Source organism: Cavia porcellus, unplaced genomic scaffold (genome assembly GCF_034190915.1).
Source record: "Cavia porcellus strain 051 isolate PalLab524CR breed Dunkin Hartley unplaced genomic scaffold, mCavPor4.1 scaffold_32, whole genome shotgun sequence".
NCBI classification, from domain to species: domain Eukaryota; kingdom Metazoa; phylum Chordata; class Mammalia; order Rodentia; family Caviidae; genus Cavia; species Cavia porcellus.
Genome location: NW_026947515.1, coordinates 41,032,510 through 41,058,898, shown reverse-complemented (window position 1 = coordinate 41,058,898; position 26,389 = coordinate 41,032,510). Strand labels below are relative to the sequence as shown.

Below are 26,389 nucleotides of genomic sequence, written 5' to 3'. Positions count from 1 at the left end.
CGGGCGATAAACGGTGAGCCTTGGCGAAACGAACATGCAAAGAAAGGCGTTGATCACGATCTGGATCTCTAGCAACTTAAGCGATGGTGGGCGGTGGCTCGGAGATCAACTGGGCACCCAGGCGGCCAATAGGAACCGAGGGCTCAGGCAGACCACGCCCTCGACCACGCCCCCGCCCGGATCCCGCCAAGATCCTGAGCCGCGCGTCGCTCAAAGGCCGCCAGAGGCGTGCGCAGCTGCCCAGTTCCCGGAAGTGCGCCCAAGGCGGCCCCACGACCCAAGGTGAGCTCGTGGGCTGGGCAGGCCCGGCTCCTTGCGTCTCGGGTCAGGCCTGGCGCCTCCCGCGCCCATTCGAGACTCGGCCGAAGCCCCAGGAGCGGCGGCGCGGCCTGCTGACGCGCGCACCCAAACGCCTGGGAGCGCGTTCGCGGGCGACGTCGCGAGTGCGGGGGAGGGGCGGCCCGGGCGATGCGCGGACTCGGTGCGTGAGGACGCCGGGGTCGCGGCCTTGCGTGGCTGCGCCAGTGGGCGGGGCCGGGTGCCCGCCGCGGAGCTGGGCGCTCTCTGTGTACGATAGCTTCCGGGAAGATCTGGAAGAGAGGAGGTTTCGGAGGGCACGCTGTTGGGGGTCTCCCTCCAGCCCGGGTGCTGGCGACTTGACGGGGCCCAGGGTGGAGACAGCTTCACTGGTTAGCCCTGCCCTGGCCTGGGGCGCTAATGCAGGTTTTCACCCCAGCCATTTGCTACGGCCCCCAATTTCTTTCCCCTAGATTACCGGACGTTGGCGGCTCTCCTCTCAGAAGCGCAGACTTCAGAGCTTCCGTGGGCTGGCACCTGGCTGCCACTTTGAGCCTCAGAGGTTCCTAATCTGTAAATGCTAATGGCAATTAGGTGTGACGTGGTCAGACCCCAGTAGTGAGCTGATTGCATAGCAGATGCCCAGCAGGTGCTACTTGTATGTGTACCTATCTAGTGCACATTTAAACACTCATTCTAATAGGCTTTAATAAATATAACAAGTGTGCATTTTGGTAACCAAGGTTTTTGGTAACACACGGGACCAGATCCTCATGAAGTGGAGGAATAAACCCATTAACCCTTTTAAAGTAATTTAATTTTGAATAATAAAGACATTTTTCTTACAGTCATGGTGTATAGTTACTAACAGTTTTGAATGTTATGTAAGATCTAGAGTTTTCCTTAATATCATTTTTCCCAGATGTCACTCAAACTATCTTAATACAGCACCCCGCTAAATTTGCGTAAAATTGAGTAGAAGAATAATGTACTATTTGAAGTCTTTCTGGTTTTTTGTTTGTTTTTGTGTTGGTACCAGGGATCGAACTCAAGACCTTGCGTTTGCCAGGCAGGCGCTTATGCCACTGAACTAAGTCTGTGGCCCAGTGTTTCTTATTTCTACCTTCTGTTAATCTGCTATTTGCCATTCAAAAGTGAGGAGCCAGATTAATTTTAGTGAAGGCTTGTGGTCAAATATTTGTTTTTTAAAAAGATTCTTTTGAATCGTAGGTCTTGGAGGTGGGAATGTGGTCCTGTGGTAGAGTGCTTGTCTAGCCTGTGAGAGGCCCAGGGTTCATCCCCAGTACCTCACGCAAAAACACCTACCAATCTCCCTCTAAGAAATGCTTCTTCAGTTTAATCTGTTTTCATTACTATTCAATATGAAAATATATTTTAACTTTGATTCTGATATCTTTTTTGGCCACGGGTTATTGAATAATTTCTGTAACTTGATATTCTTCATATACCACATTGATACTGATTTGTAATTTAATTGCTCTGTGGATAGAGAGACATAAGATTCCAATCTTTTGAAAATTTCGCATATACTTTGGAGGAGTGTTTTTTAGGTAATTGTAATGAGCATATAGTCTGCAGTTGTCGGAGATAATGGCTTCTAAATGTCTAAACAAGTTGGTTTATGGTAGTGTTCAGATCTGTTGTATCTCTTTTTCTTTTGTATACTTACTCTGCCCATTAGAGAAAAATGCTGAAATCACCAGCTATAAAAATTTGGCCTTTAGAATCACACATATTTAGGCTTATGTGTTGTAGATCATTTGCCCCTTTTTTTCTAATGAATGTCCTTTTTTCTCTTTGAACTGACATTACTTTGTCAGCATTAGCCACAATAATTATGATTATTTAATGGACTTATTTCTTGTAATAAAATGACCCTCTTTGTTTTTGTTTTCAAACGGAAGTGTCTGCTTGGTCAGATACTAAAATTGCTATATCAGTTTTACTGTGTGCAGAGAGCATATTTTTTCCATCCTTTTAATTTTTAAACTGTGTCTTTGTATTTCAGATGTCTTATGTAGACAGCATATTGTTAATTGAATCTACATTTAAAATCAGACAAATTTGCCTTGTAACTGGAGTGCTTAGTCCATTTACACTTCATATAGTTCTTAATGTGGCTGGGTTGTAGCATGTCATATGAGTTTGTCTTCTCTCAAAGTTACATGTTTTTATTTGGGTTGTGTAGTTGCTTTCAGCAGGTATCCTGATCTGTATTGCTCATTACTCTGCCACTGCTGGAAACAGAATTTTCCACACACGTATTTGAGCACTTTGTGTGTGTTATTCTTGTACAACTGGATGCTGCATAAATATGGGAAGGAATATTTGAGTGAAAAAATTTAATGAGTCCTACACAAGAAACATACGCTATGATCCTTTCACCACACTCTTTTTTTTTTAATTCCCTTAAAAAATTTACCTGTTTTATCATCCTGTTTGACTTTTAAATACTTTTATGATGTAGGATGGATTATTTGGGTAAAATAGTAGATGTGAGGAAAATGCTTCTTATACCTCAATAGAAATGTGTCAAACAATAAAGCTAAAATGTTAGCCAAGAATCGTGATTGTATGCCTGTATTCCCAGCATTCTGGGAGGCTGAGGCAGAAAGATTGTGAGTTTGAGCCCAGGTTACAGCTTAGTGAAATCTTGTCTTAAAAAAAAAAAAAAATAGCTCTGTGCAAAGACTGAGTTTATCACCAGTATAACAGACAGACCAAGAGTGAAAAAGTGATACTATTACTCCGTAGTGCGTCACTGTGACAAAGAACTTGAGATAAACATCTTATAAGGAGGGAAAGTTTGTTTTTGCTCATGGTTTTCTAAGCTTCATTCCATGGGTGCTGGTCTCTTGGTTCTGTTTTTTTGGGCCTGGGGCAGCACAGTGCATTATGGGAAGAACATGTGGCAGAGGAGACCTGTTTAAGTATTATGGGGACATCTGATCTTTTCAATATCAGCTTACATTCCTGGAGTACCGATTTCTTTGTTTTGCTATGTTTTTAAAATTAAGAACATAAAGAAATTTGCAGAAGAGCTACTTTTCTAGAAACCTAAGTGAAAATGCTTATCTCATCCTTGTACATGGACTGGGCATTTGAAGACCAAAGGAGAACATGGTAAAATGGGGAGGGTGATGGTGGCTGTTTAGATATGGCATCAGCAGTTGGCTTTGCAGCTTCAAGTTTATAATCTTTCAAAATAGAATAATGTATAGAATGAGTAGTTTCAAAAGACCCGTAGTTGACTGCAGGTTATGTAGGTAGAGGATAGGCATTGTTCTTCCTGAACAGCACCTAACAGCACCTAATCTCTTTCTTTCTGTTCTCCTCTAACAGCACCTAATCTCTTTCTTTCCTTCGAGTCCTTGTGAAGACTTGGTTGTCTCCACCCCAGAAGCACCTACAAGGACTTGTGAAGCCAGACGATGCCCATTGACCTGGGGCAGGCCCTAAGCCTGCTGCCCTCCTTGGCCAAGAATGAGGTCTCCACCTTCTGTGGATCAGATGCTGCCCCTCAAGAGGAGCTTTCCAGCCCCGAGACTGCACGCCAGCTTTTCAGGCAGTTTCGTTATCAGGTGATGTCTGGGCCCCACGAGACTCTGAGACAACTTCGAAAACTCTGTTTTCAATGGCTGCAGCCAGAGGTTCACACCAAGGAGCAGATCCTAGAGATCCTCATGTTGGAGCAGTTTCTGACCATCCTTCCAGGGGAGATCCAGATGTGGGTGCGGAAGCAGCATCCAGGAAGTGGAGAAGAGGCAGTGACCCTTGTGGAGAGCTTACAGGGAGACCCTCGGAGACTGTGGGAGTGGGTAAGCAGAGGCATTGCCGTCTGTGAGAAAGCACAGGGTCCTCTGGGGCGCATCATGTGTGGTGTGTTTTTTTTCTGGTACTACTCCTGACATCAGTAGTCAACTCTGATTCTGTGATAGCCACTAAGTGTCGAGCAGGTCAGTTCAATTCTGACACTCTTTGCATTCGGCACAGACTGCACAGGTGCAGGCACAGTACTGTAGCACTGCTCCTGCACGCTAGATGCCCGCGGCAAGGTCCACGGGCCACCTGTCTGCCTGACAAACTGGCTGTCAATTGGGGGTCTTCCCCGCTTCAGATTTGATAATTAGAACATCTTGCAGAACTGTAGAAAGTACTTTATTTGCTGTTACCACCTTGTCATGAAAGATGCACCTCTCTAGCAGTCCATGGAGGAGATACAGAGTTCTGTTTCCTCTCCCAGTGTGCTACCTTCTTAGTATTTCAGTGAAGGTTCACCCACCTGGGAGCTCCCTGCAGGGCTTCTAATGGGCGCCACTGTTTTGGCACAGTTGATTAAATCATTTGTCACTGCTGATTGAAAGTCTCCAGCCCTCTTTGCTCAGAGGTTAGGAGTTCGGGCTGAAATTTCAGCTTTTCAATCACGTTGTTGGCTCTTCTGGCAGCCTGGATGCAGGGCTGCATCTTGAAGCCGTCTAGGGACTCGGCAAGAGCTACCGACCTGTTTATGTTTATTGCAAATTCAGTGTGAAGGAGTGAAAAGCCTTCATTACTAATAACAAAAGACTTCCGTTTTTAAAAACAGAAAATTACAAGGTTTCCATGAGCTCTGCACCGAGCAACCAAAGATAAAGACCAACGACATGTTTCTTATACCATATCTGCATTTCCTTCTACCTCACTTAATTCTAAAACTAACTCTCTATACTTTTTAACCGTTGGAGACTTAAAGTCTCTCATTCCATTTCGTCTTTAGAACATGTACATTGTTCAAAAGTTGTCTGAGTTTTAATCGATGGAGGCTGTCTAGGACAAACTTAATATTAGTGCATTTTTAAAGGCCTCCGGGGCCTGCCTCAAACCTCATTTTTGGGATGTTTTCACTTTCAGGAGTTCCTGGGAGAGCTGGCTTGCCTTTTCTCTGTCCTGCATGTCCTTAAAGACTGTGTTATCTTCTGTTACCAAAGATTAGCTCTTTATCTTCCAGAAATCCTGAGTCTGCTTCCTCCCGTAATTGGTACTCTCTGCTATCTAGATCAGTATCCAAGTTCTAGGACAGGAGATCTTATCAGAGAAGAACGAATCTCCAAGCTCCCCCGTGGGTGAAGGGGAGCCCCATCCGGAAGGGGCACCCCTGGAGGTGGACCTGCAGCATTCTCCTTCCAGGTCTCCGGAGTTGCTGAGCCACATTGTCAAAGAGGAATCTGACACGGAACCAGAACTAGGTGAGGGGGAGTTAGTCCCTGGTGTGCAGAGCTCTTGTGGGGAACTTCAGGGATTGCAATTAGCAGGCCCGAGCTAGAATAACACGGTATTCTTGGAAAGTTTGGAACTGGGGCAGATCTGCGTGAACTATCTGACTTGACGGTTCAGAGTGTGTATGTTAAACTACATTGTGATTGAGCCGGACCACTGGGTTTTAGTTGTGAGGAGGGAGGTGGGAGAAAATGTGAGTGTGACTTTTTGGAAGTTTGGCTGGCGTTTATCAGGAGGTAAGCAGAAGTGTTGAAAATTGGTAGCAGAACACATGTCTGTGGTTTTTATCTGAATCATCTGGGGGGTGGTTAAAGAAGATAATCTAGATTCTGAAATTCTTTTATCACTCCAGCTCCGGCTGCATCCCAGATTGCTGCCCAGCATGAGGAGAGGGGCATCAGAGATCAGGGCCTGGGAGCCGCCCTTCTCTCTGTAACTCCCCAGGTGAGCTGGGCTCCTCTGCTCCTCTTTACCCAAGCCAGCCTTGAGAGGGTATCGGGTCAGCAGGGCTGCCAGGGCCGCAGTCCCGAAGAGGGCAGGAGGGAGCGCTGACCTTGGCAGGGGACAGCACCTGTGGAATGAGTCCCGGATTCAGGATTTCTCTCACATCAGAATTTTTCCTAAACATCTTGAAAAAGGAATCTGGCCTCTCGAAAAAGGTACAAGTTGCTAGGAAATCTGGCCTTTACCCCAGTATAGCCGTCTCTTCTATTATTTTTGTGTTTCCTTAAAAGATACCAAGAACTATTTTGTTTTCTTGTATATGACACCTATTAGGGCTACTGAGTGACTGTTGATGAGTAGCATAATATAGTGTGAATAAGCTGGACAAAGACATGGTTCATATCCTGTGAGAGATTTTATTGTGCTACTCAGAACAGTGTGCACTTTAAAAGTTAGGCATTGTTTATTTCTGAAAAGGTTTATTAAATATGTTCAGTCTATAGTTGCCTCTAGGTACTGTGGGGTAGAGACGCGTATATTGCCCGAGAAGCCTTTGATCCAAGGCTAATTTTGTTCTCACTAGCGAGCAGCACGCTGACTGTTCTGCCCAGTGCCTCTCCATGTGCCCAGTTTTCTGCTCCAGCTGATGAAATATGAGTAGTGTCTAGCAGCTTTGAGGGGCCCCTCTGAAAGTCTCTGAGGCTCTCTTTGTGCAGCTCCTTCCTCTGCTTTTCTGTCCTGCTAACTCCAGCCACTGTGGGCTCCCAAGATCACAACCCTCTGCTCACTTCCAGCGGACACCTGGTTTGGAAGGGGTTTTGCCTTCCTGTGCTGTCTGGATCTTCTCTCTGGGGATCCATTCAGCTAGATGAAGGACGCAGTCTCCTCCCTTTCAGGACTTTTTGTCCTGTGTTGCGCAGTGGGCAATGTCTGAAAACCATTGTTTTGTGTATTTTGTGTCCCTTTCTTTTGGTTTCTGGCAGAAAGATAATTGTAGTTGCTGTTATTCTATTTTGGCAGTACACCAAAGTCTCTGGAACAGGTTTATATTGATGATGTGTATAGTTAAAACTCAGGAAAATTACATTTGATTAAACATTCTTTGGGAATACACATATATATCTTGATCGGTACCGATAAAAAAGAAAAACACACACACACAAAAAAAAACCTTGAAGGAACTCTTCTTGGGACTTTTCTTGGGAGATAGTATAGTGAAGCAGAAGATCAGGAAGGTGGTGGTAGTGCTTAATGTCATGTTCAGACCGGGATCTGAGCATCAGCTTCCAGGGTTCAGAGGTTTAGAAGGTAGCAGGCCATGTGTCCTTAAACACGCATGAGACCCCTGTTCAACCTTCAGTACCAACAAGTAAAATTTTTAAAGAAAGAGGAAAAAGATTTGTGTATTGAAATATTTCCACTAGCCCTAGGGAATTCGGTTGCCTAGGTAGTATGTACAGGACGTTCCTCTGACAGGCATGTGTGGTTTATTAGTGTTTTCATAACCAGGAGGGTACTAAGGCATTAGCTGTTTCCTAGTTTAGGTAACCTAAATGATCAAAGTACTCAACAGCAGCAATTACTTATTGACAGCTGTGTATACATGTACCCAAATCCGCATTTAGCTTGTGGTTGATTCCTCAAGCGGAGGTTGTTCCTGCCCGTTTCCCAGGCCCTCCAACCACAGTTATTTGCCTCAGAAAACTTAATATTTAATAACTCCTTTGAAAGGGAAGTGATTTTTAAACAGAACTGATCACTGTCTGAGCTTTTCTGTGAAACAGGAACTTCATGAGTAAGGTAGACAGGGTGCTGTGGGATCATTCCCACCGCACAGGAGTCAGTTCATTGTCACAAGCCATGGCTGCTCTCACGTGACCTGGAGGGATGCATGCATTCACTCCATTTTTGTGTTTTCAAACAGAAGAAAGGCGCACAGTACAGATAACTCCCTGTGCAAGCCAGCTGTGGTAATATCTCGTAAATCCACAAGATGGTGTTCTTTGCACACAAAACTGCGGTTTCCACATCAAGCCCCACCCTTTCGTCCTGCAGAATAGGAAGTTAGGATTTTTACTTCTCTGTAACTATGGAAATGCAGCCAGATGGCTGTTGCATCCCAAGAGGGGATTTTATTTGGACGTCTCCAGCTTCGTGGCAGCTCTTTGGGTAAATATGTGACTTTAAGTTGGACATACACTGTTCAGAGACTCCTGTAGCCATTTCTGATTTTGGGGTACACTGACGTGGCTTGTGCGGGTGTCAGGGCTTATCCCTTCTTTCGTCTTGTCCTGTCTTGTCCTGACTGTGCTGGTGCCTGTAGAGTGGCTTTGTGTTCAGCAAGCCAGGTGTCCAGTCAGCTTGTTCTGTGCCTGGCTTTCACTGCCTTTTGTCTGCTCCCACCAAGGCGACAGTCTGTGTGTTCTTAGCGTGGAGCCTGAGGGCGCTTTTATTCAGCAGTATGTGCGCATGCTGGTTATTTGCAGGGCTGTTAACAGAGCCTCATTCACAGAGCACAACGAGCTGTTAGCAGTTCATATTTAAAGACTTAAATGGTAGATTGAAATTCATCTTAAAATGTAGTTCTAGTTCATAGTTGATACATATTTAAGTATCTCGTCTGTCTTTGACTTAGCATTTGCTAATCCAAGAATTTTTTATTTTGTGAAAAAATAGAATTTCATAACAAAATAATGAGAGTAACAATGGTTAATGCACTGGGTATTGTAATCTTAAAAAGTCTTTACTTAGAGTGCAGAACAGACAAAAAAAAAGACAAGAAACAAGCTTTATTTTCAGTGAATTAAGAAATACATCATTTGGGAAATTATTTGAACTTTTCCCTACTTCCTAATTATCTATCTACTGTTTTGGTCTTTATTTGTATACATAGCTGTGGTTCCTAATGTAAGAAAAGCCTGTGATATTTAAGCATGTGGATCTGATGTATTTCACTTAACATTTTTTTCAAGTTGCATCCATGTGCCTGCAAATGCCTCAAGTTTATCTTTATAGCACAGTAGTGCTCCAGTGTATCTAGATACACATTTTCCCTACCCATAAATACGGTTTAGAGCATAGATGCTATTATAAGTTGTGCCTTTATAAACGTGGGTATACATGTATCCTTGTAATATGATGATTTTAACTCGTTTGGAAAAAACCTAGAAGGGGGACAGCTGGACCAAATGGAATTTCTCTTCTTAGTTTTTTTTTTGAGTAGTCTCCACACTGATTTCCATGGTGGTTCTGCTAGTTTACCTTCCCAGCAACCATGCAGAAGAGTTCCTTTGTCCTCACATCCTTGCCAGCATCCGTTATTACTAGATTTTTTAATGATAGACATTCTTTCTGGGGCAAGACGGTATCTCAGGTGTAGTTTTGTGTTTCTGAGATGGCTAGAGAGGATGATAACTTTTTCATGCCTTGTTTTGGCCATTTGTACTTACTGTGAGAAGCGTCTACTCATTTTACTTGCCTTCTGTTTGATGGGGTCTTTATTTTGGAGAGTCTTTGTAGAGTTCTGGAAATACATTCTAGATGTTTGTCTCCTGTCTGAGGAGTAGCTGGCAAAGTTTCTTTTCCCCATTCTGTGGATTGTCTTTTCATTGTGCTGGTTGTTTCTTTTGCTGTGCAGAAGATTTTTAATTCAATATGATCCTGTTTGTTGATTCTCAGTATTCTTTCTTGGGCCATTTGGGTTCTGTTCAGAAAAGTCCTTTCCTATACTTGTGTCAAGCCATTTTTGTGCCCCTCTGAGCCATTTTCACCTCTCTTTGTTGTGCTAGACACGATTTAGAGCTAAGAATGCCATCTCTGAGTAGTGTATTGCAATATGACTTCATAATTACTCTCTTCATTCCTGCTGTCTGTAGCCTGGCTATTTGTGACGTGGCCTGTGATACCAGCTTGGGGGTGGGGCGTGTCTCTGCAAGTCCTTAGAGCCCTCTGGCTCTCCCTGTAAGCGCCAGGGTGAGTCTAGGGTATGATAGTAATACTAATAGTCATCCACTAAGGATTTTATTTTACCCATGTAATACATATTGAGGGCCTGCTGTGTCACAGGGAGGGTCTCGGGGACTAGGAAGATATTATACTGAGCAGGACAGGGTCCTTTTTTGCATTCAACGCTAGTAAAGCAACTGTTAATCAAATACTTATGTGTATGTCAGTACACATCTCCAGCACACATATTAGGTAAACTGATGAATGCTAAGAATAAACAGATACAGTGCTTTGAAAACAGATGACACTGCCTTATTGCTGTCAGACCTCCCCACACTGTTTTCTAGGTCAGTCCTATTATTAGAGGTGAATCAGAACTCTGTAAGATTCAGATGTGTTATGTACATGTACCAACTCCCCACAAGAAACACATCCATTGTGTACTTCAAACATGTGCCAGTAAAAGTAAATATTAATAGGGATGCTTGCTCATGGTAACAGTTTGGAAGTGGCAAGCCTGGGGCTTGGAACCCAGCATGTCTGGCCGGAGAAGGCGCTGCTGCTGGTCCCAGTGACTGCGTGCAGCCCTGGCGACAGCACACGTGTGAAGGCCACGTCCGCCTTTGCTCCTGACTCTCAAGGTTGTTTCAGAGTAAGGCTTTCAATGCATTTGACATCACTGATGATTTCGCCTGCCTTTTGGGCTGATTTTTGCCTCCTTTTCTAGAGGATCCCTTTTGCATTTTCTCAGAGAATTTGCAAACATTTATTTATTTTTGACTTTTTTCGTACATGTTTGCAGTACATGATGATCACATGCACTGCAGGTGTTGGTTCAGATTTTAATGAAATACTGGGAAATCAGGCTTCTTTTGACCCGTGCTCCATGCACTTGAAAGTTAAGAAAGGAACAGTACAGAGAAGGCTGCTGCTTGTGTGTGTGCTCCTCTTAAATAGATGCAATTGAAAGGCGGAACTCAAACCCTAAGTGTTTTCTATTAGGGCAAGCAATACTGCTGTAAAGGACTGTCGCTGTCTCCTTGGTCTCTGTTCCTTAACTGCTCTCTCATGAGTTCCTAAACCTTCTGGTGCCAGGACCCTACAGCACATTCCACTCTCCTCAGCTTTCTTGAGAGTAGGGAGGGCAGACTTGGACACCTTCCTTGGAGTGACAGTACCGTGACTTTCGTAGGAGCAGTGGCGACACCTGGATTCCACTCAGAAGGAGCAATACTGGGATCTCATGCTGGAGACTTACGGCAAAATGGTCTCACGAGGTAAGGGCGTGGGTCCCCGTGACAGTAGGAGGTGGACAGAGTAGAAAACTGTGAGGCGTTGCCTGTGCACTTGCAGAGAATTACGCTCAATTTCAGGTTGCACGGGTGAAGGAAATTAGACACATAGTTAGGAACTAAGGTGAGTTAGAGCAGTTACAGTAAGAATCTTTTGATAGTTAAAGTATTCTGTGTGCCATGAATGGGTGATACACAATATGTCCCTTTTAAAGATCACGAAGGTAAATGACAATCTAGTGCTTGCCCGTGTTATATAGCTTGTGGGCGCTAAGTTAAGGTGGAATTTGTGACTGGCTCTGAGGCCATAATCTGCCCTCCTAAATCACTACCTAATTCCTCAAGATACCCACTGCAGGGCTTTCTGTAATAATCCCTGCACCACCCTGACAGGGGTCTACAGTCCTCCTGGCCTGCTGTCCAGACTCTTGTCTTCACCGTAATCCTAGTCATTTTGGAGGTACCCTGGGCTGTTACCAGAATGTCTCTCTAAGTGTGCTTTATGTTTCCCTTCGTACCTGGTGTGTTCCTTTGAAAGACAGAGGTAGACCTCCCAGCCTTCCCTGCTTATCCAAGCCCACACACCTCTCTGTTTCTTTGTAGCAGGAATTTCAAACTCTAAACCCAGCCTGACTAACTCAGCAGAGTACGGGGAAGAGCCGGCAGGGCTGCACCTTCATGTCAGTGAGAAGATCCCAAGACTCAGTTGTGTAGGTGAGTGAGTGTTCACCGGTCTAGAGCCATGTCTGACCTCCTGTTAAACTGGAAATGCAGGAGCGGGTATTAGGAACTTGGTTTATATTACATTGGCGATAATGAGATAGGCTGGCTGTAGGGCTGGTGATACATACATTTACCCAAGAAGGTAAGAGAGAATTTTTGTCTCAGAGAGAATCAAAATTCATGCAGATTTACTAAGTTTTTGTTGGATCATTGAATACAACTATTTGCAGTCACACTGTTTGAATGACCACTTTGTATGCTTTAATCCTGTAACTCGAACAACTATTTCTAAGATGACAATATGTAATCTATTAACTAGTGATTTCTTACTGTTTTTTTTTTTTTTTGAAATTCTGTATTAGTTGTACCTTTTTACTGTTTTGGGTTTTTTTTTCTCCTTTAAATAAAATTTTTAAAAAATTCATGCAGCTTGATACTAATACAGGTAAATGTAGTATCCCATCACATGCAAGATTATGGAACAAGCATTGTTACCATTTCTACCAAGAAGGTTCAGAGTAGCTTGACTTTTCTTATTCTGGCTATGGTGAGCATCCACTCTCAGCAAATTGAGATAAACAGAAAAACATGTCTTATTTAATCTCTACCCGGCTAACATTAAATAGCAGCCTCAGCTAATACTTTTATAAATTATATGTAAGACTAGAGAAGAGGAGATCTGAACTTATAAATTACAGTCACTCTTTGCTTTCTATAATCTTTCTAAAACATGGCAATTATGTAAAACTTAACTGTCGTACACACACACACACACACACACACACACACTCTGACTCTTGCATATATGCAGTAAATCCCAGAGCCTTCAAGGAAGAAAAGGCCTAATGATAGGAATCGTGTGACAAATCATCCTTGTTTCCCAGTGGATTCTAATTAATTATTTTCCTTAACTGGTATCCCGCACTGAGACATCATGTGATTTTAATTTTCTTTTCATTGTGCTGGGTATTTAACCCAGGGCCTTGGGTATGCTAAACATGCATTGTCTCTGAGCTATAGCCATGCTTCTCATTTTGAGTAGTATTTTTACTGTTACAGTATTTCATAGGGATTCCTTTGGAGCAGTAGTTTTAAACTGTTCTTTATGGCCAATTAATAAGATTTGCAGGAGGGGATATACTTTATTTTTTAGTACAGCTTTAGGTTCATAATCAGCTTGAGTAGGTGGTTCAGTGATAGTATTTGTGATACATTGTGTCCCCACCCACTTTGGTTTGTTTGTTTGCTTTTTCCTTTATCCTACTTGTTGACTTGGCCCCATCAGAGCCTACCTTGAACCAGACCATGGGGAGTCTACAAGGCCAGGCTGCCTGGATAGCAGAAGAGATACATGTCAGCTCGTTGTGAGAAAGATTGTGTGGAAAGAAGCTTGGGGGAGTAATTTGGTAGCCATCTGTGGGGCACATAGACGGGAACAGTTGGAGGGGAGAACCCTGTGAGGAGCTGATGCACAAGCCCGGGGGTCCCGCGGTGAGGCCCAGGACTGCTGTGGACATCACAGGAACGAGACAGGAAAGGACTGGTCTGGAAAGTACACCAGTTAACTTTGGGTGAAAGGTTGTACTCACACCAGGGCAAAGCCAAGAGAGAGCGGTTGTGCCGTTTTGTTTGAATATGTAGAACAGCACATGGTCAGGGCCCATTAGGGATCAGCCGCAGACGCCATAGACTCACACTTGTTAACAAAAGCTTGAGCAATTAAAAAAGTCACTTAGCAAAAAAATACAAGTCTTAAATGCCTAACTTGGAAGAATGCAACAGACAATAGTTAAAAAAAGTCTTAGAAGAATGTTTCACGCATGTCAGGTCTTTGAATATTAAGCCTGTTGTATACATAGGGTAAACCATTGAAATAGCATAGTGACATAAAAATCAATGTATGCATCAGTGAAACAAAAAGCAGACCAGGAAGAGATACTGGGTGATGTGACAACATGTGAGGAAGGGAGGAGCAACAGAAACCCGTGGGGTGTGTGTGGGGGACACTCCCAGTGTTCTGGGAGGCTGAGGCGGGAGGAACACAAGTACAGGTCTTGCTGAGGAGCTGAGGAATTCAGTGACTTAGCAAGACCCTGTCTCAAAATAGAAGATGAAGGAGGGTTGGGGTTGTAGTTTGGTGTGAAAGTCCGGGATTCAGTCCCCAGCCCCCCAGCCACACACACACACACACACACACACACACACACACACACAATCCCTAACTGCTTCTGTGATAAAAGTAACTCCAGACAAACTAAGGGTGACTAAGTTGGTGAAAACATTTTTCATAAACATGACAGATATATGATATTCTACATCATTTTTCTCAATATAGAAAAAGTTACAGCAATTTGATAAGAAAACATGACATTCTGAGCAGTCTTGGAGTGTGAAAAAGTAGCTCATAAAATGAAAGAAAAAAATTCATCCTTTGATAACTAAGAATTAAAATTTAAGATAAAACTCATTTTTCACCAGTCTGAGTGGCATATGAAAAAACTCAATGCTAAAGTATTTACTCACCTCTCCCTCTGCCCTCTGTCATATCCCGGAGTGTGTGTCGGAGTGATTCTGGAAACTGGGTGGCTAGAAGATGTCAAAGCATTGATATTCGTGCATGTTGGCACTGCTTTGAGGAGCTTTTAAGTTATAGATCAGAAATGTAGGCAGAAACTTATGAAGAAAAATGATGACAATGTTATTTATAGTAGCAAACCAACAATAAACAGCAGATTTCCACAGTAGAAGAGTTCGTAAATACATTCTGACACCTTCGTGATGGGCCGTTACTCAGCTCTTGAAAAAGCTATTTATAAGGCTTCTTTAAGGACAAGATACAGTGCCTTTGCCATTTAAGTGGAACATGTTTTAACATTTTGAGAATTAACAAGTTCAGTTCTAATTCTCTGGCAGATGCCTACATCTCTGGTAGATAACTAGAAAGACGTGAGTCTATGAAAGAAAAGTGTATAGCCTATTTAGATCAGTGGGAATAATTTGTAAAAGCTCAAAATAAATCCTGCACTGAAATTAAAATCCTTGTCATACATTAGTAAAATTAAAAAAGCCAAATTAAGAGAGTAGCTGTAACTGGTTATTGAGTCAATAAACCACATGTACAGTGGGCCCCCATCTGTAGTTGTAGGTACTTGGGAGGCTGAGGTGGGGGTTAACTTGAGCCTAGGCATTGTAGGATACTGGCTCATCAGTCAGCCAATCAATGGCTCGATCCCATGCAAATCACTGGATTCAGATATAAACCAGAGATTTACTTTTACAGCCTAACTCTGGTGCATTATACCCATAGAAAATGACACATTAATGAATTTCATGAACTTTGTGTTACTCCTAAATGAAAGAATCCATGTTAAGTTGATCAGCACCACTGTTTACAATTTACCTGTTACACAGCTGGATTCAGAGCTGTATGTACAGTATCAAAAGTAGCATATCCACTTATGCAAATAGATTAAATAAGTATAAGGAAGTGTATGTTCTGTTACCTTAGAACAATTGAGGCTGATTTTGTGTTCTTGGGTACATTTTTTCTCCTTCCAAACGTTTTTAGTATTTACCTTTTCCATAATTAGATACAAACTAAACATTTAAAAAATACCTTTTGCATATAATATACTTAATTACTGTGGCCCTTAGAACTATGCATGCTGCTTATTTATGCACGAGTCAGAAAAACCCCTTTTGCCTCATGTGCTGTTCTGAGCTTCTGCTATTCAGCCTTGGACCCAGAACAGGTGCAGCAAGTCTGGGTTGTACAGAATGTTCTTCCTCATTTGCTGCTGCCCTCGTGGTAAAAATAATATTTTCTTATGACCCCTTCTGTGATATATGAGTTAGAAAGTAGGGCATGATACTCACTGAACCACTTTAAACCTCCTTTCTCTTTTTAGGAGATAGACAGGAGAACGACAAAGAGAACCTAAATGTGGAAAACCACAGGGACCAGGAACCTCTGGACGCTTCCTGTCAGGTCCCAGGTGAGGCTCCCGCCCAGGCATCTCTGAGGGGCTTCTTCACGGAGGATGGGCCGGGGTGCTTTGGAGGAGGAGTGAATCTGCCCGAGACTCTGGAAACCCCGCGTGGGGAAGGGGCAGCAGGACGGCTGTCTGCTCACGAGAGGAGTTCTGGGAAGCAGCCGGGGCCGTGTGTGCCTAGTGCCCCTCCTGGAGAGCTGTCTGCCGTGTGGCTGGAGGAGAAGAGAGAGGCTTCTCAGAAGGGACAGCCGCGAGCCCCGATGGCCCAGAAGTTCCCCACCTGCAGGGAGTGCGGGAAAACCTTCTACAGGGTCTCACAACTCGTCTTTCACCAAAGAACTCACACCGGAGAGACGTACTTCCAGTGCTCCATCTGCAAGAAGGCCTTTCTGCGGAGTTCGGACTTCGTGAAGCATCAGAGAACTCACACGGGAGAGAAGCCCTGTAAGTGTGATTACTGCGGGAAAGGCTTCAGCGACTTCTCAGGATTGCGCCACCACGAGAAAATCCACACCGGAGAGAAACCCTACAAATGTCCCACCTGCGAGAAAAGCTTTATTCAGAGGTCGAACTTCAACAGACATCAGCGGGTCCACACGGGAGAGAAACCCTATAAGTGTTCTCACTGTGGCAAGAGTTTCAGCTGGAGCTCGAGCCTTGACAAACACCAGAAGTCTCACTTAGGCAAGAAGCCCCTCCAGTAGCCACCCTCTCCCAGCTGTTTCCTGTCTCTCCGTGCATTCAGAAATGCTCGGCTCTACCCGGACAGTACATTCCTAAGAGGAAATTCTGTTCTGGGTTTTCATGATGTGGAGGGAAGAGCACCTGGGCCCACGTTTGAACTTGGAAGCTCCATCAGCCTCTGGATTGGATTCGATAATGGCCTAGTTTCTTGCTTCTGTATCAGAAGAAAGAATAGTCTTTATGTTTCAGCCCATGCCTTCTTTTGGACTCACTGGGGGAAAAGTCACTGAGAGATAGTTTTAGAGGTGCCTTCTGGGAGAGCGTGGCTGGAGTGCCTGCAGTCAGTGCTCAAGGAGGAGCCTTAGACCGGCCCTTTGGCCTGGGCTTCTAGGTAGGCCTGCAGTGACAAAAGAGGAGGCGGAGAGGCCCCGCGAGCCCACGTGTGTTCCTCCTCACACAGGTGAACCAGTAACTCCGAGCGTCCCTTGTCTGAAATAAATGTACTGCATTCACTCCTTGTCTGTTTGTGTTTACAGTGTTTGCTCCAAGGCCGTTGTCTCATAAAAGACAATGAGTGGTCGCTGAATTCCAAGATCAGCCCATGTAAACCTGCCGAGTCTGTGATGCTGAGGTTGTGGGTGTGTGACCAGCAGTGGGCACGCTCTATCTCGGGTGCTGTGTCTTTGCTTATTCTTTCCTGAGCCTTTCTGCCACTTGATCACATGCCTTACGGTTCCCTTCTTTCTCTTGGCGTCTTAGTTGGGCTGTCATTTTTGTTGAAGTGTTCTGTGCGTTTACATCCTTATGATCTCATATTGCTGGTAGGTGTTAGAAGAAATCAATGTATTGATCCTATTTTTAATACTGCCTAGAGGTTTATTAACATATATATCTAACCTGTCCAGTAGTTCCTGTCTTCAAAAGTTACATGCCTTAAAGCGTCCTGCTCATGTATGGGAAGAGTTCTGTCTTCAACCACTTGGTCTTCTTGCTTGGCGCTAACACAAGTTTCTGGAAGAGTTGGGAAGTGTGATACTAATGAGAAGGGCAAAAAGCAGACAAAGCCCCAGGCAGGAGAGTACAAGGTGTGGGCAGACAATCAAAAAGTGATGGGAGAGGGGGGACAAAACTCAAGGTGGAGTTCTTGGACTCAAGGAGGAGTTTGTTAATTTCCTTACAGCATAAAGAGGAGTAAAGCCCCACTTAAGGAGATTCAGGACCCTTGAGTAAGAAAACAGGAAACTCATGGGAGAACTAGTACTAGATTCTGTATTCTGCATCAGACACTTGCAGCGTGGTGGCATTTGGTGTTTTAAATTGGGTTCTCAGTGGGCGGCCCGTAGAGCAGCAGCAGTGGCTTTTGGTTAAACTTCCTGAATCACAAGCTCTGAAGGGTGGGACTGAGCAATATATTTTTTTAACAAAGCCTTCCAGGGACCCTTGATTCCTGCTCTGGTTTAAAAGCCACCTTTCTAAAATAGCGATTAATAATAGTTTTTAAAACTCCACCAGATTGTAAGAGAATAATCCAGAAAGAATACTAGGCCTTACTAGACTTTGCATGCTGTCATCACATAGAACTCTAAAAACTCAGCATTTATGGAGCCTCTTTGTTACTAGTGAACACAGATTCAGAGTAAAATATGGAAAACTTCTAGGTTACAAAGTGTTTGAGGAAGCATTTCTCCTTGGGTTCCTCTTCAGTGATTTTAGAATTGACAGACACACAGGCTGCTTACAGTTGGTATCCTCAGCAAATAGTAAGGGTAAAAATCTTATAGCATTTGATAGCAAGTAGATAAAAAGGCATTGAATAAATATATGAATGAATGAAAGTATTGTGTGTGTACTTCTTTAGCCTCGAAAGTAGGAATCAGCAAATAGAACCCATTATGTGTTTTAATGCATAAAGTTTATTGGAATATAGCCACATTTATGTATATACTATCTAGGCTGCTTTTGGGCTGCTAGGGTAGAGGAGATGAGTTAAAAGAGAGAATACAGCCTACAGAGCCTCAAATACTTGCAGAGAAATTTTGATGAACCCCCTTTTTTTTTTTTTAAATTTTATTTAAAAGGAAAAAGAAAAAACAAAACAAAACAAGTGTAAGGGTACAAGTAATACAGAACTACAAAAAAAAAAAAAAAAAAACAGTAAGAAATCACCAGTTAATAGATTACATATTATCATCTTAGAGATAGTTGCTCAAATCAGAGTATCAAAACATACAAAGTAGACACTCAGTGAGGCTGCAAACAGTTGTGTTCAATGATCCAACCAAAAACATTAATATGGTCAGCTATTTACACCCCTAAACACTCTTGCTGTTGTATCATTTAGAACTCTTTTTTTTCCCCTCCCTTTTTTACAACAAAATTTACACATTTTGGGTTTTATTATTCCTTAGTTCTTATTACTTTTTTTGGGGGGGATAAAGTCAAATATGGCAAAACAAAGCTGTCAGTCAAACCAAGGATAGACATAGCACATGATGTAAAACAGAGTACAAGGTTATCAACAATGGTTATCAACGATGTCTCTTGTTTCCTTAAAAAGAATTGTCTATCTCATTATATATTATAAAGTTGAACAAAACAGTAGAGAACAAGACCAATAAAACTTAAGCATTGTAAACATTACAGGACTTCCAAAGGAGACAATAGTCAAACCAGAATGGGCATCATATTGGGAATGGGCATCATATGGGAATCTTATTGCCTTCAAAGTAGTTGCCTATACCCTCAAACTTGATACTGTCATACAGAATGGAACAGAGTCTAATCAGTCAAAACAAGATCGTGGGAGTATTACAGGACTTCAAAACAAGTTAATAGGAAATCAAAAAAGTTACTATTATATACCCTGCTAATTTTTTTAATTTTTCCCCTTAATTAAAAAAACATAAAAAATAACTAAATAATTTTTTAATGAATAAGGCAGAGATTGAGATAAAACAGGGCATAACAATATAACAATACAGGTCAAAGCATGACTGTTTCAGCAACCTAGTGGATGAACCCCTTTTCTAACGTAGTACTTCCCAAAGTGTAATGTCCATGTAATTGTGTGTAAGTCACCGCGAAAGCTGGTTAAGGTTTTGATTCATGGGCAGAAGCAGTGCCACTTGGAACCTAGACCACTGAGGGTGTGCACAGTGCTCACGTGTTTGTGGCTTGTTTCTCTCAGCCCTTTCAAGATCACTGATGACTCAGCAAGTCTCAAAAGCTGGCCTGCACACAGTTGAATAGTGAATCACCTTCTTAGGAAAAGTTAGTACTATAAAGTTCTCTTCCAGTAATTCCTGGGCCCGCACTGTGGCTCACAGTTGTGGGCAGAGTTCTACAGAAGTTGAGTGCTCGTGATTTCTTCTGGCTGTGGTTACCGCTTCCTGTCTGTCTGCTGGGAATCTCCAGCTCAGCTTCCTTCCGAGTCTTCTCAGCGGCTCTTGGGGAAGTTAGATCTGAAGAAGCAAGGCTACGCCTGCTAGAACCCACTTGGAAGGGCTTTCCTTAGTCTTGAGGTTGAAAGTCCACACGTAGGTGGGCCCCCGCTGACGAGTCTTGTACACAGGGCAAGAATAGACGTTGTGGCAGTCCTGCTTGTTTGCAGGAATGGCCTTGATGAACATCACGGGCATGGGAGGAGTCAGCTCCTTCAGCTTGGCCTCCATGATGATCCCAGCCTGAGGACAAGAACATAAGAAGAGCCGGTTTAGAGCCGACCCACAGCCCAGCCCGCAGCCTCGCTCGGGTCAGATCTGTGGGACGAGAGACTGAAGTATCCCGACTGCCTTTGTGGCTTCCCTTGCAGTTCTAATAACCCAAGATGGAAGCCATCTCATACATACAGGACATTTGCTTTCCTTTTTAACCTAAGTCACTTCGTGTGTAGTTCCAAGATTTGTACTTAGCAGGTGCCCCTTTGGTACACGATTATCTGCTTGTTTTATATATTGACTTCTAGGAATAATAAATGCAACTATTAGGCAGATGTCAGGGGGAGGTAGTGGGGATCTAAAGCGATGAAGACATAGTTCTAATAGCAGAGGCTTTGGTTAGATCCCATTTCTGCCTCTTTTCAGTTTCATATGCTGTCTTACCCACCTCGGTAGCATTTTAATTTTTTTTTTTTTTTGTGGTGCTAAGGATTGAACCCAGGAGGGCTCTGCCCCTGAGCTATATCCTTATCCCTTTTTATTTTTCATTTAGAGACAGAATGTCACTAAGTTGCCCAAATGGATCACAGACTTGTGATCCTACTGCATCAACCCTGCTCAGTGCACGTACCCCACACCTGGCTCACAGCCTGTCTATAGTCATGCAATGAAGACCTGACCATTTTGCAGCTTTCCAGATGAGGCCTCCCTATGGTTTTCTGAGATAATAGAATCGCCTAGGGCCACTGTCTAGTTGACTACCATTTCCCACTGGTTCTGAGAAATGTTCTCAGGGATAAGAGTCCCTTGGTCAAATAAATGGTGCTTTCCATATTCTGGATTTTAAACTTCAGAGTATCTATTAGCACAGTGCACACGCAGACAAGTCTGAGCAGGAAACACTAAACTGTATTTAACCTGGTATTAGTTGACCACAGGACCTTTTTTCTTAGTAACCTGCTCATTTCATATAGTGTTAGCGTTACATGTAACATTGTTTGGGAAACACCAATTCAGAGTCCTTCACAAATGCAAGTCTTCTGTTAATGTGACTCCAAGCCCTATGGAACAGTTTGGTTTATTTTTCTTTCTTTGGTACTGGGGATCAAACTCATGACCTCACGCTTGCCAGGTTGAGCTAAATCCCTGGCCCACTTTGATTTATTTTTATAAAATTTATTTACAGGGAAGGATTTTCCTTTCTTTATGCATTTAGGGGCTGATAAAAGGCACAGTGAGTGACAGAACTGAGTAAGTTTGGATCCCCTTGTTCCCCCAAATTGTTCACAGTCCGGAGGAGTAGGGACAGGACTTTTTCACACACCATAAAGCCAACCATTTTAAAGAGTGTATTCAGTGGTTTTCAGTATGTTCATGAAGTTATGTAACCCTTACCACTGCTAATTCTGGATTATTTTCATCACTCCCAAAAGAAACTCTGTAGCCACTGACCTTCCCCAGGAGCATGGGGTGCTGATGCCTCCTGCTGGGGTTGAATTGTGTAGTGGCATTTTGTTTCCTGAATTTAATTCTTTCCATGATTGTGGTTATTAACTGAATCGGTCATGAACTGAGTCAAATTTCTCCATAAGGCTCAGTGTCACCCAGTGCGGAGTTTGAAAATGGGAGCAAAATTTTGCTGAACACTTCTGTTCAGTAACAGTTCACGAAGTGTTTGTGAACCAAGGTACCACTATACATTTGTTCCTTCAATTCTGTTTTTGTTTCACAAATTTTTTGAGTCTTTTGTTAAGTTCGTGTGTTTATATAAGCATCATCTTGATGCCTTGACCTTTTTTGTTGTTATAAAATGTCTTCTTTGTCTACAGAATGTCTCTTCTAACTTTTCTCCGGAAACAATATTTGTCTTATAAAGTCTATTGTGTCTAATAATAGTAGAGTCCCTCAGCTCACTTTGGGCACTTCTTGCTTGACACATTGTTTACTTTTAGTTTATTGTGTCTTTATATCTGAAATGTGTCTCTTATAGACAGCATACAGTTGGATCATTTTTTAAAAACTTTATATTTTATTTTAGTGATTTTTTTGAGACAGAGTCTCACCCATATGACCTGAAACTCATAGCAATCCTCTTGCCTCAGCCTCCCAAGTCCTGGGATTACTGGCATGCACCACCAAGCCCAGCTGTTTGTTTTTAAAACTCTGTCAACTTCTGCTTTTTAATTGTATTTAGGCCATTTATATTTAATGTAAGTAGGATTTATGCCTGCTTTTTGTTCCTTAACTCTTCCATTAATAATTGTCCTGTTTTAATAGAGTTAGTGTACCATTTTTAATTCTCTTCTTTATTATTTTAAAAAACTTTCTAAATGGTTTCCTGGAGATTACAGTTAACATATCAATATATAACACTATCTTAGATTAATTCCAACTTAATTTCAATAGTGTACAAAATCTGAACTCCTGTATAGGTTTATTCCCACTCTTTTCTCTGTGCCTTTTATCATTCAGATTGCTTCTTTATGCATTTTATGCACAGATTTATACACAGATTTATACTTATTGCCCTATAAAGGTGTCCTTTAAATCGGATTGAAAAATGCGTGTTACAAACAAAAATGCATTTATACTGTCATTCATATTTACATATGTAGTACCTTTACTGATACTTTATTTTTGTGTGACCTTCTGTTACTATCTGTTGTCTTTTTGCTTCACCTTGAGGGGCATCAGGTAGTGTTTCTGCTAGTGGCCAATTCCCATTTATGTAGTCATATTTTTTTTCTCTCTCCTCTCTCTTAACTCCTGTCCTCTCTCACCTCCTTCTCTTCTAGTTCTAGAGGCCAGAAGTTCTAAGTCAAAGTGTTGGGAGAATGGGTCCTCTGGAGACTGAAGACAAAACCATCCCTACTTCTCTCCTGGCTTCTGGTGGCTGCTGGAAAATCTTTCATTCTTTGGCTTGTAGAAGCCCACCTCCAATTTTACCTTCATCTTTGCATGGATTTGTTTTTTATAATCCACCAGTCAATGGGTTTAGAGTCCATGCAAATCCACTGTGGGCTCGTCATAACCAATTACATCTGCAAAGAACCCATTTCTAAATAAGCCCTCATTCTAAACAGGTGCTGTGCCACCGCCCTACACCCCTCGCTTTAAATTAAGCTTCATTCTTAGGTTCTGGGCAACTTGAATTGTGGGGCAACACTGTTGAACCAGCTGCATCTCTGTGCAGTATCTTATTCATATGATCTCCTGGGATATTCTCATTCTATTTTGCCTGATGAGCATAGGCATTCTCTCCAGACTGTGTGTGTATGACGACTATAAACTTACTCAGGAGTTGCCCATCCTGCTTATTTCATTACCCCAGCTACCTGTGCTTCCTGCCAGTTTCCTACCTGTAACTAAACATCTCCAATCTCACAGTGACTCAAGCTTTTATTATGCATCTGTTCTTTCAAAATGCCAATTTAAATAATGTCTAATAGCTTTTCTTTGCTAATGTGGAAGACTTAAGAAGGCAGAAGGAATTCTGCCTACCTGGAACTCCTGAAAATTGGTCAGAGAAGTAAAATAATATCCCTGGGTCACATAGCAGCATGGATAGCTGAGTCCAGCACTTTGTGAGCACTGCTGATGTCCAGGATCCGTGCAAGTGTTTTACATAGTCACTCATTTGCTTTTCCTAATGAATAAACAGACTTTGAGGGTAAAACTATACCCAGGGTCACAATTAACAAGTGATGGTGATGAGACTGAGACCCAGTCAGTCCAGTTCCAGAGCCTTCTGTTTCAGCCAGTCTGTTCTCCCTTGCAAAGCCTGTGCACTTTGCACTACTGGTGAGTGGGTAAAATGGCCCTTTAGGAAACAAGTTTAGGCTAAATGATTCAGGGGCATTCCTTTTAGCAGTCACACTTTATAGAAGGCAATTTAATTTATTATTATTATTGTTGTTGTTGTTATTTAGTACCAGGAATCAAACTCACTTGCGCTTACCAGTCAGGTACTGTGCTGCTGAGCTATATCTCTGGCCCGACAATTTTATTTATCCAGCCCACCACAGTTACACATTGCTTCATCCCTGGGTTTACCTGTGTATCCCAGCGGGCACCTTCCATGAAGAGGCCATGGACATAGGCCCCTTCCCGAGGAGGGCTTCTGAGCTCTTCTTTGTTCTTCTTGGTCACATCACACTGTAGGGCCATCTGGTCCAGTGGCCATTCGTTCTTGCGAGCCATAGTCTGCATGATAGCAGTCAGGAAAGACTGGGGATTGAAGAATCCGGTCAGCCACACAGTGGAGGGCATTGCAAAGTCACCTGTCCAAGCTTCCAGCTCCTTAATTCGGTTGAGGAGGTCCAGGAACCAGACTGCCAGGCCTGCTGTGGAAGGGTAGGCTCGTCTGGCCCAGGGCTCTGGCACCATATCTAGGTACAGGGCGTTCTGTAAATTTTCCATGGCGCTAGTCATAGTCAGCTCCCCCTGCAAACAGCAAGAGGGGAAAGATGAAGGGAGGCAGGAAGTTACTGAAAATTAGTCTCAGAGTCTTCCGGCTGATGGTATCCAGGGTGTTGGAGATGACTCCACAGCAGGTAACACAGTGGCTGCCCAAGATAATACTCGCTTTGCAAGATTCATCTCAGAGAAGCTTGCCCTTTATAAACCCTCTCTGTTCTAGTGATGTCAGTCTCACTGTCTACTGACTGTGTTACAGAACACAAGTGCTTCTCCCTGTGGACCTGCAACCATTTGTGGGTCCATAATGCCCCAGCCCTACCCTAAACATCATCTCTCCTGCCACCTTTGCAGTAGCCCTGAAGGCTTCTGCATAGACCTTAGCATGACAAGAGGCCAAAGCCTACAGAAACCCCTATATCTCCAAGTTAGGGATTTCCATCAGAAATTAAGCTATTGGATACACAGTCACTTTAAAGGACCCTTTCTCAATTGCTAGGTGGAATTTGTTAAACAAGGTTTACATTAAAAGCTCTTTAAATTAGACTTTATTATGGTTTTTATCTGGAATATCAGAAATTGCAGGTCTTCAGAGAGAGGGACTTTGGGCTGTGATTGGATTAGAGAGCTCTATACTCATCGGTGGGTTGATGTCACCAGGGTGTGCCTTGGAGTATACAGGTCCCTCCCCAGCTCCTCCCTTCACTCTCCGCTTCCTGGCTGCCACCAGGTGAATAGCTTTCCACTCTGCTGTTTCTGCCTCGAAGCCAGCCAACTGGGAACTGAAATCCCCAGAACTGTAAGCTAGATTTCACATTTCCTCTTTTATATTTGGTCGGGTGTATTGTCCCAGTGATAGGGAAGCTGACTAATACAATATCATAGTGTTTTAAAGAAAAGATAAACATTCTCATCACATCAGTATTTGACAGATCAGCCTATGACTGAAAGCAGCCTAAATCACATTTGTTTTTCCCCCATTATGATGAAAGAAAATTAAGTTTCATTCTGTGTGTCTGCTCAGAGGTATTTAGGTGGCTGGTCACTGTAGTGAACGGAGTCTAACGTCACACGAAGAATCAACAAGTGGTACAAGTGCATTGCATCTGCCACTGAAGTCTGTCACTTCCACTGCGCTCCAAGTAGGTGAACAAATTTCTTCAAGAAGACCTCCTTAATCATGGTGGAGTGAATATCAAAGGATAAAACTGAAAAAAATGTTCGCATGTGAAATCTGAGTTAGTGTGCACAACCTTCTGAAAACAGAAGGTAATTTACTACTTGTACATGTGAGCACAAATCAAACTTCACAGACAATATGGTCTTGCTCAAATTTGCAACTAAGTGATAATAATTATACAGCTTACACTGTTTCCCATAAAATATTTAATTTAATTATTTAATATAATAGAATTCAGTATAAAGGCTAAATCTAGTGTGAAAGAAAAAATAATCATATTTATTTTAAGAGACCTCATCTATGGAATTTTTGGTTGCCTCACGTGACTAAAGACCTTCATTACAATAAAAAATAAAATTGAATATTATCACACTCAATTCAGTTTTTCTTAGATATTCTTTAACTTGAAGAAATTCCTCTTTTTTATGTTGTCCAAGTTTTATGAAGGGTAGGAAAAGAAACAGGCTCTGCAGAGTGAATTTG

General features: G+C 42.8%; 2 protein-coding genes across 8 annotated transcripts in view; one reads left to right on the top strand and one right to left on the bottom strand.

Moving 5' to 3' along the window:
- The first annotated feature begins 134 nt into the window (after window positions 1-134).
- Window positions 135-17,166, top strand: Znf18 (zinc finger protein 18). 6 transcript variants are annotated; one of them, XM_063242423.1, is made up of 7 exons: window positions 135-282; window positions 3,661-4,136; window positions 5,354-5,543; window positions 5,927-6,018; window positions 11,156-11,240; window positions 11,862-11,969; window positions 15,887-17,166. In XM_063242423.1, the coding sequence occupies exons 2-7, from the start codon at window positions 3,750-3,752 to the stop codon at window positions 16,672-16,674; spliced, it is 1,650 nt and encodes a 549-aa protein (XP_063098493.1). In that variant the 5' UTR covers window positions 135-282; window positions 3,661-3,749; the 3' UTR covers window positions 16,675-17,166. The 6 variants fall into 6 exon arrangements, with proteins under 6 accessions (XP_063098493.1, XP_063098489.1, XP_063098495.1 ...); XM_063242419.1 differs by having other exon boundaries at window positions 11,859-11,969; XM_063242422.1 differs by lacking the exon at window positions 135-282 and adding an exon at window positions 350-481 and having other exon boundaries at window positions 11,859-11,969.
- A 1,378-nt stretch (window positions 17,167-18,544) lies between these two features.
- Dnah9 (dynein axonemal heavy chain 9) overlaps window positions 18,545-26,389 on the bottom strand; it is a 365,933-nt gene continuing 358,088 nt past the window's right edge. For both annotated transcript variants that reach the window (XM_063242417.1, XM_063242418.1), the window contains exons 68-69: window positions 24,364-24,753; window positions 18,545-20,337 (exon numbers count right to left, since the gene is read on the bottom strand). In XM_063242417.1, the coding sequence (XP_063098487.1) occupies window positions 20,110-20,337; window positions 24,364-24,753 (618 nt within the window). In that variant the 3' untranslated portion in view covers window positions 18,545-20,109. The remainder of the gene's footprint in view (window positions 20,338-24,363; window positions 24,754-26,389) is intronic.

Coding starts and splice junctions, on each gene's coding strand:
- Znf18 (XM_063242419.1), top strand. CDS start 3,750: ATGCCCATTGACCTGGGGCAGGCCCTAAGCCTGCTGCCCTCCTTGGCC. Junction 4,137..5,353: donor CTCGGAGACTGTGGGAGTGG/GTAAGCAGAGGC, acceptor TCTGCTATCTAG/ATCAGTATCCAAGTTCTAGG. Junction 6,019..11,155: donor TTCTCTCTGTAACTCCCCAG/GTGAGCTGGGCT, acceptor TGACTTTCGTAG/GAGCAGTGGCGACACCTGGA.